Here is a 17,273-nt window from a genome sequence, read left to right on the forward strand (position 1 = left end):
TGATAAGTAAGTTTATTTATCGGGATTTTCACCTCTTCCCACTGCACACACATTCCACCCTTAAGAGGAACCTATACGTACACCACTACAGATGATGATGGTGATGGTGATGATGATGGTGGTAGTCACAGCTAATTAACACTGCTTGCCAAGAGCCTCGAACTGTTTCAGGCACTTTCCACTCGAGACTATGCAGTAGGTATTGATTTGCCTTAGGTCTCAGTTAAGTGAGGGAGCCAAGACCTAAAGCTACATAAACTGGCTCCCAAGTTAGCTATTGTCTAGTCAATTCAGGCTGCTGTGTCAAAATGCTACAGACTGGGCGACTTATAAACAAAAGAAATTTACTTCTCACAGTTCTGGAGGCTGAGAAGTTCAAGATCAAAGCACTGGCAGATTTGGTGTCTGATGAGATCTGGCCTCTTGATTCATAATCATCTGTCTCTTTGCTGTGCTCATAGGGTGGAAGGGGTAAGGGAGTTCCCTGAGGCCTCTTTTATCAGGGTGCTATGCCCATTCCTCAGGGCTCTGCCCTCATGACCCTATTACTGCCTCCTCCCATCACACTGGAAGTTAGGTTTCTACGTAGGACTTTTGGAGGAACACAAACATGCACCCACCATACTACACCACCTCCCCATCCAAAGTTAAGTCAGAAAAAGAGCAGAGCTTCCTAACCTCCTTTTCAGTTGGATCTGGGGGCTTTGTAGTGAATCAGGAATCTCAGAATCTCTCTAGTTTTCACCTGTGTCTTACGGTGATAGAAGGGCTCCCTCCTTGTAACAAATGTAGCAGTGCCCACCACCAGTCTCTACCACCAGTCACCACCAGTCTCAGGCATAATGTAGCTAACACTAACCATCCTTTGAGAGGACCCAGTTCTGTCTCTAAAGAACTATGCGAGGGAGTTCCCATGGTGGCTCAGTGGTTAACGAACCCGACTGGTATCCATGAGGACGTGACTTCTACCCCTCACCTTACTCAGTGGATTAAGGATCCAGTGTTGCTGTGAGCTGTGGTGTAGGTTGGACGTGACTCAGATTCTACGTTACTGTGGCTGTGGTGTAAACCAGCAGCTATGGTTCCAATTAGACCCCTAGCCTGGGAACTTCCATATGCCTCGGGTGTGGACAAAAGACAATAGACAAAAAAAAAAAAAAAAAAAAAGAGAGAGAGAGAGAAGAGAACTATGCTTGTTGCCTCAAACCCAGCAGCAAGCACGAGGTTTAACTCAGACTCTGTGCTAAGCATCATTATCTAATTCAAATAAGTTGTGAATTTTTTTTAGAGATGAAAAGTAGCAAAACATAAATAGGTACTAAATTTTAAGAGATTTAAACATTTCTCAACTGACTGTACATCTTAGCTTCTTTCAGTATAAAACAAACTTCTGTTTCCTTTAAACTCCCTCCAAGAATCCTTCCTTTTCCAGCCACAGATATATGTTCCAGAAGCCAGGATGAAGTTCAGACTCTGAAATACATGGATCAGGCTCATTTCCAAGTGAAATCTGTAATCCTCATGACTATTAGTAGAGCTCCACAAATTAAAAAAAAATTAAGATAGCTGCATTATTTTAAGAGAATGTAATCTTATACTAAGACCACTTCATAATTTTTTACATTTACTGGTAAAAAGTTTGCTTTTTCTTGATTTTCATTGCATATTCATGGTTTTCATATTCAAATTTATTTTCTTTTTAGCTTTCCATCTGTTGGATACAGGTATTATCTAGTTTTATTAAAATGTTTAATTAAATATTCAGAGTTTAAGAATACCAAGTCTTTACTAAGACATAATCATCAACTGTTTTTGCTTCATTGTTTTGCAGAATGCCAGTTCATTTATACAATGAAAACAGTTCCTATAGCTTAGGTACACAATCACTCATGACTTTATTTTTCTTTTTTGGCTGCCCCGTGGCATATGGTGATCAGATATGAGCCGCAGTTGTGAACTAAGGCGCAGCTTCAGCAATGTCAGATTCCTAATCCACTGTGCTGAGCCAGGGATCGAACCTGCTTCCTAGAGCTCCCAAGATTCTGCTGATCCCATTGTGTCACAGCGGGAACTCCCAATCACTCATGATTTTATATTTTCAAATTGTGTAAAAAATGAACTGTGCCTTTGTGTAATAAAACAATAGTTAACTCAGCCAAGCAAATTAAAATAGGGCTTGTTCTGTAGTGAAATTTAAGAGTTTAGATCATTTAGCTGGTTTATATCAGTATTTAGATACATTTGCATACATTTCCCCTTATCTGTATACTGCAATTTTCAATAAATAGTTAATTAGACTAACGAGTGAATAAAATTAGCTAGCATTGCTGTAAATTTCACTGTATTGGGATATAATTCTAGGGTAAGAAAGTCAGACTTTTGTCTGTAGTTCATAGAAATTTAAGTAGAGTTTTTAGCACATCTTTTTTATATATCATAAAAGCTAATGAGGAGTTTCCGTCATGGCTCATCAGAAACGAATCTGACTAGCATCCGTGAGGATGCAGGTTTGATCCCTGGCCTCCATCAGTGGGTTAAAAATCTGGATCTGGCATTGCCGTGAACCGTAGTGTAGGTTGCAGATGTGGCTTGGATCTGGCATTACTGTGGCTGTGGCGTAGGCCAGTGGCTACAGCTCCAATTTGACCCCTAGCCTGGGAACCTCCACATGCCGTGGATGTGGCCCTAAAAAGCAAAATAAATAAATAAATAATTAATTAATTAAAAAATTAAAAAGCATATGATAATTTCCGTATTCTTATAGACATTATTAAAAACTTCTATTAATTGATAGTATCATAAAACATAAAGTCATTTATACTTTTCATCAAGAACATATGTATTACTCTAATTTGGAACCTATAAAAACATTCAAAGATTTACTTCCCCAATGATGATAGAAAATTTGGCATACACTATCTCTATTCCTGTTCTGTGCTCACTGTATTCTTAATTATACATCTAATATTTTCTAAAACAACTTATTTGCATGAAAGACCAATGTAGATTTCACCGAAGGCTTCACAAAGAAGGTAGAGGAGGATTTTACTCTGAGTCCACAATACAACCTTATAACTCACATTTGGAATATTAACTATTCTAAAGTCATATTGAATGTCTGTATATCAGTTTCTTGAAAATGAATAATAATATATTAAACCATTAAAAATTAGTGATTTCTCAGTTATGAGGCATGAAACCAAAAACTCCTTACCTAGTGATTTTTAAAAATGATTTTATACAAAATATTTTTATGTAAAGCTGTTAAGTCCATACATTTTTAAATCTTATTTTAAAATAGCTTATTCCATTAACTAAATTTTTAGAAAGCAAATCAGAAAACTGAATTTCTATTTTTCATTTCCACCTTAAGTTTAAGAAATATGAAAAATACTCAAATATCTAAACTTTTTTCTTTTTTTTTTTTTTTTTGCCTTTTCTAGGGCCACACTTGTGAGGTATATGGAGGTTCCCAGGCTAGGGGTCTAATCGGAGCTGTAGCCGCTGGCCTACACCACAGCCACAGCAACACAGGATCCAAGCCACGTCTGCAGCCTACACCACAGCTCATGGCAACGACAGATCCTTAACCCACTGAGCAAGGCCAGGGATCGAACCTAGAACCTCATGGTTCCTAGTTGGATTCGTTAACCACTGAGCCATGATGGGAACTCCCAAAATAGCTAATCTTAAAATATCTAAATATCCATTAGCTTTAGTGAGCTGGAAAATATAGTTGTCCAATGTTGGCAAATGTAACAAACGTTGATGGGAATTAACTTTCTCAGAGTTTACTTTATAATTCGCTCCAAAGAACACTTGTACTGCTTAGGTTGGTTAGAGAATTACTCTAAATAACAGAATCATTTGTTAATACATAAAGATTCAGTTGATTTTTTAAAAATATTTTGGAATTTCATAATACATTTTTCCCTCATGCCTTTTGGTTTCTGTAATCTACATTTAGAGGGGTTTCATAACTAGGAAATTCATACTGTTTATGTAAATAGAAAAGCAAGGGAGGTGTAATAAGAGTCTTCTCCTTTGAAATAGCTCTAAAATGTTATTTTTAGATATTTTTCCTCATTGAAGTTTCCCCTTTTGTTATATGAATAGGAATTTGGCAGCGGATCTTCTCCTAATGATTCCTGATAGTGAACTACAGTTAGTAAAACTCTGTGCTTTTTACCCAGGGTGTATGGAAGAAATAAATGATCTTCATGCGAAGGTATGCTGACAATACTAAGTATTCTCATTTGGAATGTAGTACTGTGATTTAATTAGTCTTAGGTTCCATCAAATAGAGGTGCAAGCAGATAAACTATTATTTGGTCCCTTCGGGATAATCTTATAAAGACAATAAACGTTATAACAATAAGAAAGAACATTTATTGAGTTTCTTCTGTATGCTTAGAACTGCCCTAAATTTTCACATCTATCTGTTATTTACTCACTTCTCACGAAACCCTGAAAAGCAGAGGATATTGTATAACATGAACTCAGAGAAGGTTAGTTAATGGTGGAATGAGAACTTCAACATGTGTCTCCCCATCCCAGCCTTTTCCCACTTTGCACCTTAAAGTATATGTGTGCTGACTTTTTAAAATAGGCAATTCAGGATCTTTAAAAGAATTAATGAAGTGTAGTGAAATTCGCATGTATTATGCCAAAGTGCTTTTTAAAAATGCTCTTTTACAGAATATAGGAATGTATACACCAAGATTACATATAAAATCTATCAAAAAGTTCAACAATAAGGAGACTGTATAAATGACAGTACATTTCTATATTTCTATGTTATTCATCCATTAAAAAGATGACAAAATTCCATTTTCATTGACATTGGTAGATGGATATAAAAGTTAAATAAAAAAATAGATGATAAAATGATGCACACACCATGTGATTTTCTTTTTGAAAATTAACTGTGTACCTATTTATTTTATTTATAGCATAGTACAGTTCTTTTAAGAAAAAGATAAAACATTTTCTCATCTTTAACTCTCAAAATAACAAAGTTTTCTTATATGAACCTTGATTTTTCCTGCAGTAAGTGGCCCTATTCAGTCAACAAGGGATATTTACTGAGTATTGTGTTAATACAGATAGAACAAAAGTGTGTGTGAGTGTGTGTGTTTATGATATCAGGGAAAACACCTGTGAAAGAATAAATAGTTAAAATTACCAATGGGTTATAAGATTATCAATGATTTTAACTTCTTTATCACTTTGTATTCTGTGAATCCCTTTTTTTGCTTTTTTTGTTTTTTGTTTTTCAAGGGCCACACCTGCAGCATGTAGAAGTTCCCAGGCTAGGGGTCAAATCGGAGCTGCAGCTGCCAGCCTACACCACAGCCACAGACACAGCAAGGCCAGATCCCAGCAGTGTCTGTGACCTACATCACAGCTCATTGTACAGTCAGATCCCTGACCCACTGAGTGAGGCCAGAGATCAAACCTCCATCCTCATGGATACTAGTTAGATTTGTTTCCACTGCACCACAACAGGAACTCCCTGTGAATCACTTTTTAAATAAACTGTACTTTGCTTTATAAATATGAGAGGTAAAAGCTATTTTATGTTGAAACTAAAATGCAAACTTGTAATTTTTTGAGGAGACTGAGGATCTAAAGTATTCAATTTACTTAATTTTTTGGAAATATTCATTCAAACAAACCAAACTCTTTTATTTCCTTGAGATGAGTGGTACACATCTCAAAGTGGTGGAATATACATATATGAAAATAAGATTATTGTAGAAAATTCCACTTTTGAGGTGCATAAAAAATTGGATACAGGTCAGCAGCTAAGATGGCATCATCTAAGATGGAATGAATACCTCTGTTCTCCAGCTCTGGTCCCATCACAACTTTGATTTAAATCAACATGATATCCTAAAAATTGAGGAAAATTCCAAAAGGGAAATATAAAATAATTTGAAGCATTTTTCAGAAGTACAAGTTGCATTTAAGAATCGTGTATTAGGAGTTCCTGTCATGGCTCAGCAGTAATGAAACCGACTAGGATCCATGAGGATGCGGGTTCAATCCCTGGCCTTGCTCAATGGGTTAAGGATCAGGCGTTGCCATGGGCTGTGGCGTAGGCCAGCAGCTACAGCTCCTATTGGACCCCTAGCCTGGAAACCTCCACATGCCATGGGTGTGGCCCTAAAAAGACAAAAAAAAAAAAAAAAAATTGTGTATTAAAAGAAATACCAATTTACTTAATTTTTGAACAACAGAAAATATGAAACTATTGAGTAAAATGCGTTAATATACAAATTGAATAAATAGTCTTAGTAACTTAAGGAGATGTAATGAAAAGTGACAAGAGGTGAGAGTGACAAATCTCGAAGAAGAGGCAGGCAGCCTAACTGGATGAGTCGCATCATCTGCAGTCACAACACACAGTATTTTCCACAGCAGAAGCTCCGTCCCAGTGGTCCCCAGAGACCAGTGAAACAAAGCAGTAAACTGCGTATGTGTTGCTTAGAAAGGAACCAACAAACTCTAACACCCAAGCGTCAAATCTTACAAACATATCAGAATTTTATATAAAAGATAACAGTTCCTTCTGGAAGGAGAACTTGCATAAAGGAGGAGTGGACTCAATTTTCACAGAAAAAAAAATTATTTGAAAAGCTAGGATTGCTTTTCATTTTACAATATAATGAAATTTCATAGGCTCAAATCTCCACTTGAGGCATTTCAGAATGTCAAAGCTAAAAACTTTTGAGAGCTTGTCCTTTTTTTTCACCTTCCTGCTCAAAATAAACTTGCTTAATCTCAAGGCCACATGAAATTAAATTACCATGTAGAGTACACATAAGCATGTACCTTTTATGTTTTCTACATTTAAGGTAGTTTTTAACACTGATCAGTAGACTTGTTCTAAAATAACTAATGTCAGTCCCCATTGTGGCTCAGCAGAAGTGAAACTGACTACTGTCCATGAGGATGCAGGCTCAATCCCTGGCCTCGTTCAGTGGGTTAAGGATCTGGCATTGCCATGAGCTGTGGTGTAGGTGAAAGTCGCAGCTGGAATCTGGCGTTGCTGTGGTTGTGGTGTAGGCTGGCAGCTGTAGCTCTGATTCGACCCCTAGCCTGGAAACTTCCATATGCTGTGGGTGTGGCCCTAAAAAGACAAAAGTAAAATAAAATAAAATAACTAATGTCAGCATGTCTGGCTAAATTACATTTGTGAGTACCAATTCCAATATCACAAGACAATTTACTTCCACCTCTTTGATTAGGTATTTGTATGATCAAAACTACTGACTCATTAGGTAATACCCTTTTTATTGTTATTAGATCTTAAAGGCATTTCATAAATGTATAGTCTCAGTACAAATTATTTCATTCACATTTGTTTTCAGCAACTTTACTAAAAAAAAAAATTCTAGGCATAGTGGAAATACTTAGCACTTATGCTGTTCTTTTATCTGTATAAATTTTAGTGATATTGTTACCAAACCATTTATTTTCTAGTGCAAGCTACCCACAGTAGAAGAATGTATGCGGTTAGCTGAGATGGCCCATGCTGATGGCAATCTGTTTGAAACTATCAAGTACTACTTGTTAAGTCAAGAACCTGAAAAAGCCCTTCCTATTGGTATTGACTTCATCAAAGGTATGTGTTCAGTTGGAAGTATAATTTGAAATTTACTCTTACTCAGGAGTTCCCGTTGTGGCCCAGTGGTTAACGAATCCGACTAGGAACCATGAGGTTGCGGGTTCAATCCCTGCCCTTGCTCAGTGGGTTAAGGATCTGGTGTTGCTGTGAGCTGTGGTGTAGGTTGCAGACGTGGCTCGGATCCCGAGTTGCTGTGGCTCTGGCGTAGCCGGCGGCTACAGCTTTGATTAGACCCCTAGCCTGGTAATCTCCACATGCTGTGGGTGCAGCCCTAAAAAGACAAAAAATAAATAAATAAGTAAAATAAAATTTACTCTTACTTGGTATTTTTATTTACATTTCTAAAAAGCTTAAAATCAAGCACTAGCCACCCTAAGTTTAAAAAGGAAAGATATTGCTCTTTGTATGGTATCGGGACCTGACTGTGATGTAGAAAATAAAGAGGTAGATAGCACTGACCAGAAGGAATCGATCACGTACATTAAAAATCAGATGAACAAGTTTTAGTACTATCATTTAGAGAATCTTTTATTTGGTTTTATTTTGCCAGAATACATCAGTAGTTCGAATTGGACTTTGGATACCATTTACCCCATTCTCGACCTATTGAGTTATATTCGTACTGAAAAATTAGTCTTGCATACATGTACTGAGTGAGTACTTTTTCTCCAAAATAACGTAACTGAACTTATGTAACGTTTCAAAATGCCTGTACTGTTTTTGGTGTTCAGATCAAGAAATAAGATCTTCTTGGACAAATAAGTGCATGTGTAGAAAAGTTACATTGTTTTTTGTTTAATTCTTAAGTGAAAATACAGAGGTCAGTTAGAACCAAACAGCAAATCTTAGAGGTCCTATTTCCTAACACCTAACACCTAGTGTGTGTGTGTGTGTATGTGTGTATGTACACGAAACACACACATGCCCACCTGGTTCAAAGAGGGCTGATTCAAAGCATTGGGATGGTTTTGGACCTTTTGTCCTCCACGGTCTGTCTAGTGGTCATCCCCTTTAAATGTGCATGTGTACAAAGCATACTAGGTTGAGGGGAGAAGTGAAAGTGCTAGAAAATGAAAAACAGACATCATCCTTGAATTCAAGTATCATTTAAGGACATTGTTACCCATGTATCTAGAGTCTCCAGAGACCACATATTTTTATAATGGAGGCTTTGGGCTATTTCTGTCGCAATGCCATGCGGAAAGATGGTGCAGCAGCCTGTGAAACCTTGGCAAGTTTTCCCAGCAGGGCATGGATGCAGGGGGTGTCCTCCCCCTTCCCTAGAGTCCACACAATATGCCAGGAACCCCTCAAGCTGACCAAATGCGTTACTTTGGGAGAAATTACAAGAGGGAACAGACAAGGAATAGAAAAAAAAAAAAAAAGGCAAGTGTTAAATATTATTTAAAGATTTTTTATTTTAAATTACAATTTATGTTATTGTAGATGTGTCTGAATAGGAGTTAACTGATGAATAAAACATCTTCAAATTTTAGAAAATTTTCTAAGCATATTTTGCTGAAAATGTCACCCACCAAGATATAGAGATCCAAAGGCAATAACTATGTATGAGAGCAATGTTCTCTACCTCGAATTATGGAACTTTAAACCATAAACATATTGTCTTCTAGAGCACGAAATGAACTGCTGATACTATGTGGCTATGTTGGTGCGTTGCTGGCTATCAGAAGACAGTACCAAAGCATCGTTCCTGCACTTTATGAGTACACAAGGTAAAAGCAGTTCCTCTTCTAGTGTGAATTGAGAGAACTGCCTCTCACTGAGATGGTTAGTATCCAAGTGTATCACAGAAGCAGCAACTACATTTTACTGGCATCCATTTATTTACCAAGCATGTGCTTCCTATTAATGCAGAAATAAACAGTATGAACTAGCAGTGTATTCAGGTGTAAAGAACAGAGATCCTGATTCTCGCTGAGACATGAGGGTTTCTTGGTTTTATGTCAAGACACTTGAGGTAGGCATTCCAGGGCTGATTCCATCAAGGGTCTGGATTCTTCCCCTCTCTCCACTCTGATCTTCTTGGCTTCTTTCTCTTGCTTGAGTGACCCAAGGTTTTCAGGTGGCTTCTAGCCCTTTGTGTGTTATGTCTACATTTGAATCAGGAAAGAGGTGGGAGAGAGCACAGAGGGCAGGACCCTTTTCTTCCTTAGGGCTAGTTTGCCCACAGCCCACTAGCCAGAACAGTGTAACCCTACTTTTAAAAGAATATGAGAAACTGGGTTTTTTAGCTTTCTCATCTCTACAGTAGAAAAATGCAAAGTAAAGAGGGTCTGTGAATGGCAAGTAATTATTTTATATTCAGGTATAACCTACCTGCCAAACTCCTGTATCTTCTCATAGCTTGCTGAACATCAGCCGTTGTGCTTACAACTTGTCATACTCAAAAATAAAACCCAGTGCCTTCCCTGAAAAACTGTTTCCAAGTCTGCTAGTTCACTAAATGGCAGAGTGGGTTATACTTAAAAATGCTGAGTCTCTGCTTTAAGCAGCATTGAACAGCTTTTCCGAGTCCCCTCCATGTGGGCAGAAGGTTCTGAGAGAAACAAAGCTTGCTCCTTGCTAGCTTCTCCCTCTTGTCCAGGCGGAGGTCTTGTGGAGCTGTGGCTCTGCCCTCTGGAGCAGAGCAGAGCGTAGTGGGAATTCACACGGTCAGGAGAAATCTATGCAGGAGCATTGCCACGAATAGAAAGTAACTTCTAACAGTATTAAAATAGACCAACAGTTGGATGTGTCACATGGAATTAATAATATTCAAGGCGATGTGTTAGCTCTCTCTGACTTTGGTAATGATGAAAGAGAGAAGATGGTCCTTTGAAACAATACCACGCATACAAGAAGGCTTTGTATTCATAAGGAAGGAGAGATTTGAGAGGATGTGACGAGTTAGAAATGCGTTAGTTTAGGATGAGGAACTCAAGCTCCAGAACTTTCAAGTCCTCTCTTTACTTCTCTGACAGCTGTACCCATTGTCCTGCCTGGCTGCTTAAGCTGATATCCCCAAACCACTCACATCCATTCCCCAGCTTGTTCTATCTCCTGCTCTCATCTCCTTCTCTTTTTCCTGTCCACGTGGATGTCCAGCAGCTCCCTCCACTCCAGATAAGCCCTGCACTCAAAGTTAAAACCATCTTCCTCCTCAAACCTATTCCTTCTCCTGGGTTCTCTCTTTCTTCTGATGTCGTTATGTTTCTGTTGTCCAGAATTAAGTGCTCAGGGTCAGGATTTAGTGCTTTTCTTCACTGTCAGCAGCCACTGATTTAGTAAATCCCCACATCTACTTGTTTTCTCATTTCCTGTAACCCCATAGTTGCTGGCCCCACTAACTGTCACCTGTGGTAGCCCTTCCTGTGGTCACCTTGCCCCCTTCCTCCCTATTACACCCCCTACTGCTGAGCAGGTAACATTCTCAATCCTTAGTCTGACTTTGAAATTCCACAGAAATTGGAGTCCATCCTTGTCACCCACTGTGTCCTTTTACATGTTTAGCCAAACTGAATTACTTGTAATTTCCTGTACATCTGAAAGCTTTTCACTAATATTTTTTCACTGTGTTCTCTCCACTTATTTACCGTGGTTTTCCCCTTCACTCTTTAATAATACTCTACATACACTAGATCATCAAAAACTACTGGAAAAATTTTGTTTGGGAAGTTTGGGGGGTTTGAGGGGTATGAGCCACCCATGTCCTTGCATGGCCTGCAATAAACCTTTCTCTGCTTTTATAAAGCAAGCAAACAAAAACAAAATAAAAACGAAAAAATTCTGGTCAGGTAAATTACTGTCAAGTGGAAAATTGTAGACAGGGAAGTCATATTAAAGAATTTATTTTGGAGCTATGCTACATTATCTATAAAAAAATTTAAGTTCAGTAATTTGAGGTTGAAAAAAGCAAGGTATCACCTGATTTGAAATAATATTCCTAAAACATTAGAGATATGTGGGGGCAAGGGGTATTTGTACCTTTTTTCTCACCAATTCTGATCATGTCCCAGCAGAATGATGACAACAAGCATGAGTAACCACAAAATATAAATTACAGAAATGCTTACTTTTACTTCATCTGTAAGATCTTATGTTCTTTTTTTTAGCTCTTAAATAGCTTTTACTTTTAAATGTCAACTAATTCCTTGAAGAACATACCGAGTTTGTAACTTATAGAAACTAGGACTATAATTCCCTATCGCCTCCTCATAATTAATAGTAATGATAATTACATATGTCTCCAGATTTCTACATAGATGTGATGGATCACTGCTGTCCCTGTCTCACTTTTTTTTTCACACATCCTGTCTTTAAAGAATTAAAATCAGCATGTCCATTCCTTCCCGCTAATTGACATTCTTATCCTGCTGTTATACCTGCCTTCTTACTCCTACTGACTTTTAATGTGGAGACACACTGTTCCTGCAGCTGTGACTCAGCACTGCTGGGCTTACCCAACTTTCTCCATACTTTGTGCAGTAGGTTTATTCATGTGCTCACTCGCCTGGCCTATCATCCAGCCCATATGTATTGAACATTTTTGACTTGCCAGGGATTTAAAGGCTAAATGTATAAGTGCGTGCACATGTATATATCTTATCTATGCACATAGATTTGTGAATAAGTGTGGTTAAATCTAAAATTGCAGTTATTTCAAGTTCATTTCCCTTTTTTGCTCTCTTCGTCTTGGATGTCCTATGTTAATTTCTTTTTCACATGTTTCAGTCAGCTGTTAAAACGTCGGAAGGTGTCAGTGCCTTTAAAAATTGAACACCTTTCTGAGGAATTGGATGCGTGGAGAGCTTGCACACAGTCCACCAACCCGTGAGTCAGCATGATATAAAAATTAGAATTCGGAAGGTATCACTTAATATTAGAGATAGACTTGTTGAGAATTGGGTTGCTTCATTATTTATCTTGGCAGAATAATGAATCTTAGGTTGTTTAGATTATATGAAGTAATAATTTACAATGCTGTTCTTACTGCCTTTCTTATACCCTTCGTTTTACTATAAGTTCAGTCTAAAGTTGATTTTTGCCATCATCTATAAAGGGACTGTTTTTAATCTAAATCTTAACAATCCTGCATGTGGTTCCACGAAAATAAAACTGTAATATCTGTTGAAAAACACAGATCATCAGAAGAGTCTTCATATACACCTCCTTCTGATTCACAAAGAATGGTTTACGTAACTTTACTAAAGAGGCTAAAAGAAGAACCACTCAGAGGAATTGTTGGACCAGATTATGTGACTGGATCAAATCTTCCCAGTCATTCCGATATTCACATCTCTTGTCTCACAGGATTAAAAATCCAGGTACAGCCTGATGTCAGGCATAAAGGGAATATGTACATCATTTTTAGTGGTTTCATTATTTTTAAAAATGTGATATTAAAATAAGCATAATCTGAATAAAAGTGTGTACCTATAAAGAGACCTGAGGCCCAATGAGAAAATATTGCCCTTAATGCTTCCATGTTTGGTATAAATGGCCTGTCCTTAAAATAAATTCAGAGACATAGTCCTTGTACTGTTACCATAAAAGCAATTTATGTAACAGGCATACTTAGAAACAAATGATACGGATACTTAGTAACAAATGTTTTAAAATACACACAGGTCATATCCTTAGGGAAATTAAATAAGGGAGACAAAGCAACAGCCAACACAGTTACAAATTACTGTATCTCAGTAGATTAAATTTAACTCTATAGCCTTCATTAGTATTTTATAAACACACAGAAAGCAATTAAAAACTGATAGATGCATATCACTGATATATTATGCCTGTTCTTCCTTCAGCTTACTGAAATTTTCAGCAATTAAAAATTACTGAGATCAGTCATGAGGGATGGCTTATTCTCAAGCGATGGTCCCTAATGTCCAATCAAAGTGATGATGGTAAATGGTGCCAGGGCCTCCCAGTGGGACCCAGGAGTACCATTGTCTCCAGAAAATAGAGAGCCTTCATCAGCTCGGAGCCATGACCAGTTGTAGGAACCCTAAGAAGTAAACAAGACTGAATCCCCATGAAACGCTAATTGAGACCAGGTTGAACTAAAGAACTTGGAATTCACATTTTACCCAGTGGATTCTTATATTTCTAATGTAACATAGCCAATTAAATTTCTAATACTGATGTGCCAGGTCAGTAGAGAAAGACATTTTAGGGGATAACCACTCAATATACATTAAATAGCTTGCTACCAATGTAAACTCAAACTGTAGCTTGACTTGACACTGAAAACTAATTACGTCTTCAGAACACACCATTATATCTGAAACAACAGACAGGACATATAGTTGTATATAATTAAGAGCAAAAAAACTTGATGCAGAAGGTCCCTGGTGGCCTGTCAGGTTGTCACTGAAGTGGGTCACTGCTGTGGTTCATGTTCAGTCTTTGCCCAGTGAACTTATGCATGCTGCGGGTGTGGCACACACACACACACAAAGGCAACAACATTATGCAGTTTTTAGAATATAACCTCAGTGCCACTCACAGCATTCACTGCCCTCCATGTACCTTTGAACTTGACACCTTCCTGTTTCCTTTTCCTCTTTAGGCGTTGTTTTTCTCCATCTGAGATAGACCTAATCCTCAGGCTGTCTAACCTCTCTTCCAAACCCACATTAGGAAAAGATGTACTAATTGGCTTATATACATTGAGGCACAAATGATTAATTCAGAGGGAATGTTACCCTCAGGATATTTCTGTTCCAGGAAAAAAATACCCTCAGGATATTTCTGTTCCAGGAAAAAAAGTATGTGTTCAGTTAAAACTGAAATTTCAAGTACCTGTGAATAGGAAGCTGCCCACTTTCATATAATGAATTTTCTAATATCTCGAAATAATTTGCTAACAACAGGCTGTTATCATTTGAAATCATGTGCTCAAAAACTTGGTATCTTTAGGGCATAATTAACAAAATCTATTTTTACTCAATTTTGTGTTTTTTTTTTTTTTAATCATGCTTTTCCTTCTAAGAGCTGAGAGATACAGACTGGAAGGTTTTTTGGATTTAGTTCTTCAGAACTACCCTTGACGTACAAAAGAGCTGATTATAACTAAATTGTAGATATGCTAGTAAATCACAGAGTTGACATGACTGTATATATACACATATACAGCAATATTTTTCATGTTCCAGAAAGCAGATTGAGAGTTTCTGGCTTAAATAATTTCCCCAGCTGTCCTGATTTAGGCTTATGATGAAAAAAGTGGAGTATATTTAAGTCTATTATTAGGCATATATGCCTTCATAAATGTTACCTTTCTAGTAATTTAATAGATCAGCAATACTTATTTTCATTAACAGCACTGCTGTAATTAAAGAATTCAAATTATAAAACTAAATTATATTTTGAAAACAATCAGAGGACAATGCTGTGTTTGATAGCAGGTCAAAAAACACCTAACTTTTCTCATATTTTTAAATTTCCTATCAGCATTGGCTAAATATCGCCAATGGTTTCTTATAAGAGTGCTTCTGTTTCTGGACGTTTAAAAGCATATTGCAAATTTATAATCTCACCCTCTTCCCTTAACTCTCATTGTGCAGGGCCCCGTATTTGTCCTTGAAGATGGGAAATCCACGATCTCCTTGAATGATGCTTTGATGTGGGCAAAGGTGAACCCATTCTCACCTTTGGGGACTGGCCTACGACTCAACCCATTTTGATAGAAAGTTTTTTCCTCGGGATGATTGTTTTTTTTAAAGACCTTTTGTGGTTAGTATTACCTTAACCTTTGTTATCCAAGAGCCAAAGCTTGGGAGGAGGTGAGGGGGCCGTGGGGACTCACACTTGATTTTATTCATTAACTTCAGAAAATAAAATATTTATATAATTTCAAGGAAAAAAATAGGTGTCTCCTTTCTAAAATAGTCATATTTGGAAGGAAGGTAACATTTAAATTAAAGGATCAAAAAATATACAAGCGCATATAAAAGTTTCACAAAGCATAAAAGTACCGAATAGTCTCTTGTGGAGACATTGAACCAAATAAACGGTGCAACACCTGGGGCAGTGCTTCACATGCAGTCAGAACTTGATGGATATTTGATGACTGAAATCTTGAAGTGTTGAAATGCAAGGTATGTACAACTCATCTTCACGTTCACAAACAACAATACTGTCCTCGATGAAATGCACAGTATATTACTAGTTTTAGCAAATCAAAGTTTTCAGTTAAAAGTTTAATATGTATCAATAAATGGATACACAGTCAAAATACTTTTGAATTTTTTTTAAAAAAGAAAACATTCTCAGGTTTTATATTGGAAACTCAAATGTCCAGTTATAAAGGAAAAGGCTAGGAGTTCCCTGGTGACTTAGCAGTTAAGGATTTGGCATTGTCACTGCTGTGGCGTGGGTTCGATCCCGGGCTCAGGAACTTACACATGCTGTGGCCAAAAATAAATTAATTAATTAAAGGAATAGACTGCATAGCATGAAAAAATATTGAAGCTGAAAAGCACAAAATGCAGTCAAATCCATGTAAAAATTTGCATTTGATGATAATAGACTTTTAAAAGATATTTGGCACTTGTAAATATTAATTTTGATTAATGTATTTAATATTTACATAATCTAATCAATTTGAGAGTTATAATAAACAAAACTTATTATAGAGTTATAATAAACTCTAATGAAATAAACAATCTATTTAATGAAAATTAGCTTCAAATACATTCCTGTAAGTAAATAGGGTGTTAGTTGAAATTTGGGCTATATTATGTATGTTCAAGTTTTAAAATATTAAAGAGTAAATATGTTATTTTTTAAAAGCCTGAGGCATGACTACAAGTATTTAAGTTGCACTAGAATCCTGACTTCAAAATTTATGAAATGAATGCACACTAAAAAGAATAGTACTTTGATACTCAACTTGTTTTACAAGATTTATAATATAGATGTTTTTGTCTAAGGAGTGAGCTCATATAACTAGAATAATTATGATTATTATCTTGAAACTTGTTGCATTGAAAATATTTAAAAATTTTTCTTAAATAAGCTTCTTAAAACAAAGCAATATGTGTGATGTACTTATCTATCACATTGACTGCTTTCTAACTCTACAGAAAAATTTTAGGCTTAAATTCCATTTTATAAAAATAATAATATTTTAGAAGAGAATATACACAACTCAGACATGTAGTGGGTAATATAAAGTGTCTAAGAAGTACATTTTTAACCCTTAGTGTTATGAGTGACTCAGGTTTTTTTAGGTGGGGAGGATTAATTGGCATGTATGTACTCAGATCGCCTCACTTAAAAATGGCAGTCTAAATCCTACTGCCACTCTTTTTTTTTGTGTGTGTGTCTTTTTGTCTTTTGTTGTTGTTGTTGTTGTTGTTGCTGCTATTTCTTGGGCCGCTCCCTCGGCATATGGAGGTTCCCAGGCTAGGGGTTGAATCGGAGCTGTAGACACCGGCCTACGCCAGAGCCACAGCAACGCGGGATCCGAGCCGCGTCTGCAACCTACACCACAGCACACGGCAACACCGGATCGTTAACCCACTGAGCAAGGGCAGGGACCGAACCCGCAACCTCATGGTTCCTAGTCGGATTCGTTAACCACTGCGCCACGACGGGAACTCCTCTGTTTTGTTTTAAAGTAGATTTAGAA

The 17,273-nt window shown here is 37.0% G+C and overlaps 1 protein-coding gene and 1 long non-coding RNA gene across 42 annotated transcripts in view; one reads left to right on the top strand and one right to left on the bottom strand.

Moving 5' to 3' along the window:
- The window catches only part of WDR17 (WD repeat domain 17), a 117,249-nt gene that overhangs the window by 89,690 nt on the left and 10,286 nt on the right, over nucleotides 1–17,273 (top strand). For 20 of the 41 annotated variants that reach the window (XM_084999904.1, XM_084999910.1, XM_021075875.2 and 17 more), the window contains 7 exons: nucleotides 4,117–4,228; nucleotides 7,489–7,630; nucleotides 8,184–8,286; nucleotides 9,265–9,366; nucleotides 12,365–12,463; nucleotides 12,774–12,957; nucleotides 15,205–15,506. In XM_084999904.1, the coding sequence (XP_084856030.1) occupies nucleotides 4,117–4,228; nucleotides 7,489–7,630; nucleotides 8,184–8,286; nucleotides 9,265–9,366; nucleotides 12,365–12,463; nucleotides 12,774–12,957; nucleotides 15,205–15,324 (862 nt within the window). In that variant the 3' untranslated portion in view covers nucleotides 15,325–15,506. Of the gene's footprint in view, nucleotides 1–1,703; nucleotides 1,725–4,092; nucleotides 4,229–7,488; nucleotides 7,631–8,183; nucleotides 8,287–9,264; nucleotides 9,367–12,364; nucleotides 12,464–12,773; nucleotides 12,958–15,204; nucleotides 15,507–17,273 lie in introns of those variants that run through there. The other 21 variants (XM_084999908.1, XM_084999884.1, XM_084999887.1 and 18 more) reach the window with 7 other exon arrangements.
- On the bottom strand, nucleotides 9,032–10,292 carry LOC146395850 (uncharacterized). The gene is made up of 2 exons (XR_014829783.1): nucleotides 9,971–10,292; nucleotides 9,032–9,744 (listed from the first exon to the last, which is right to left on the bottom strand). It is a non-coding gene; the product is annotated as an uncharacterized LOC146395850 (long non-coding RNA).

Source organism: Sus scrofa, chromosome 15, assembly GCF_054392235.1.
Source record: "Sus scrofa isolate SSC_HxYL_T2T_F1_AM1 chromosome 15, Sscrofa_HxYL_maternal_Yorkshire_Landrace_v2.0, whole genome shotgun sequence".
NCBI lineage: Eukaryota > Metazoa > Chordata > Mammalia > Artiodactyla > Suidae > Sus > Sus scrofa.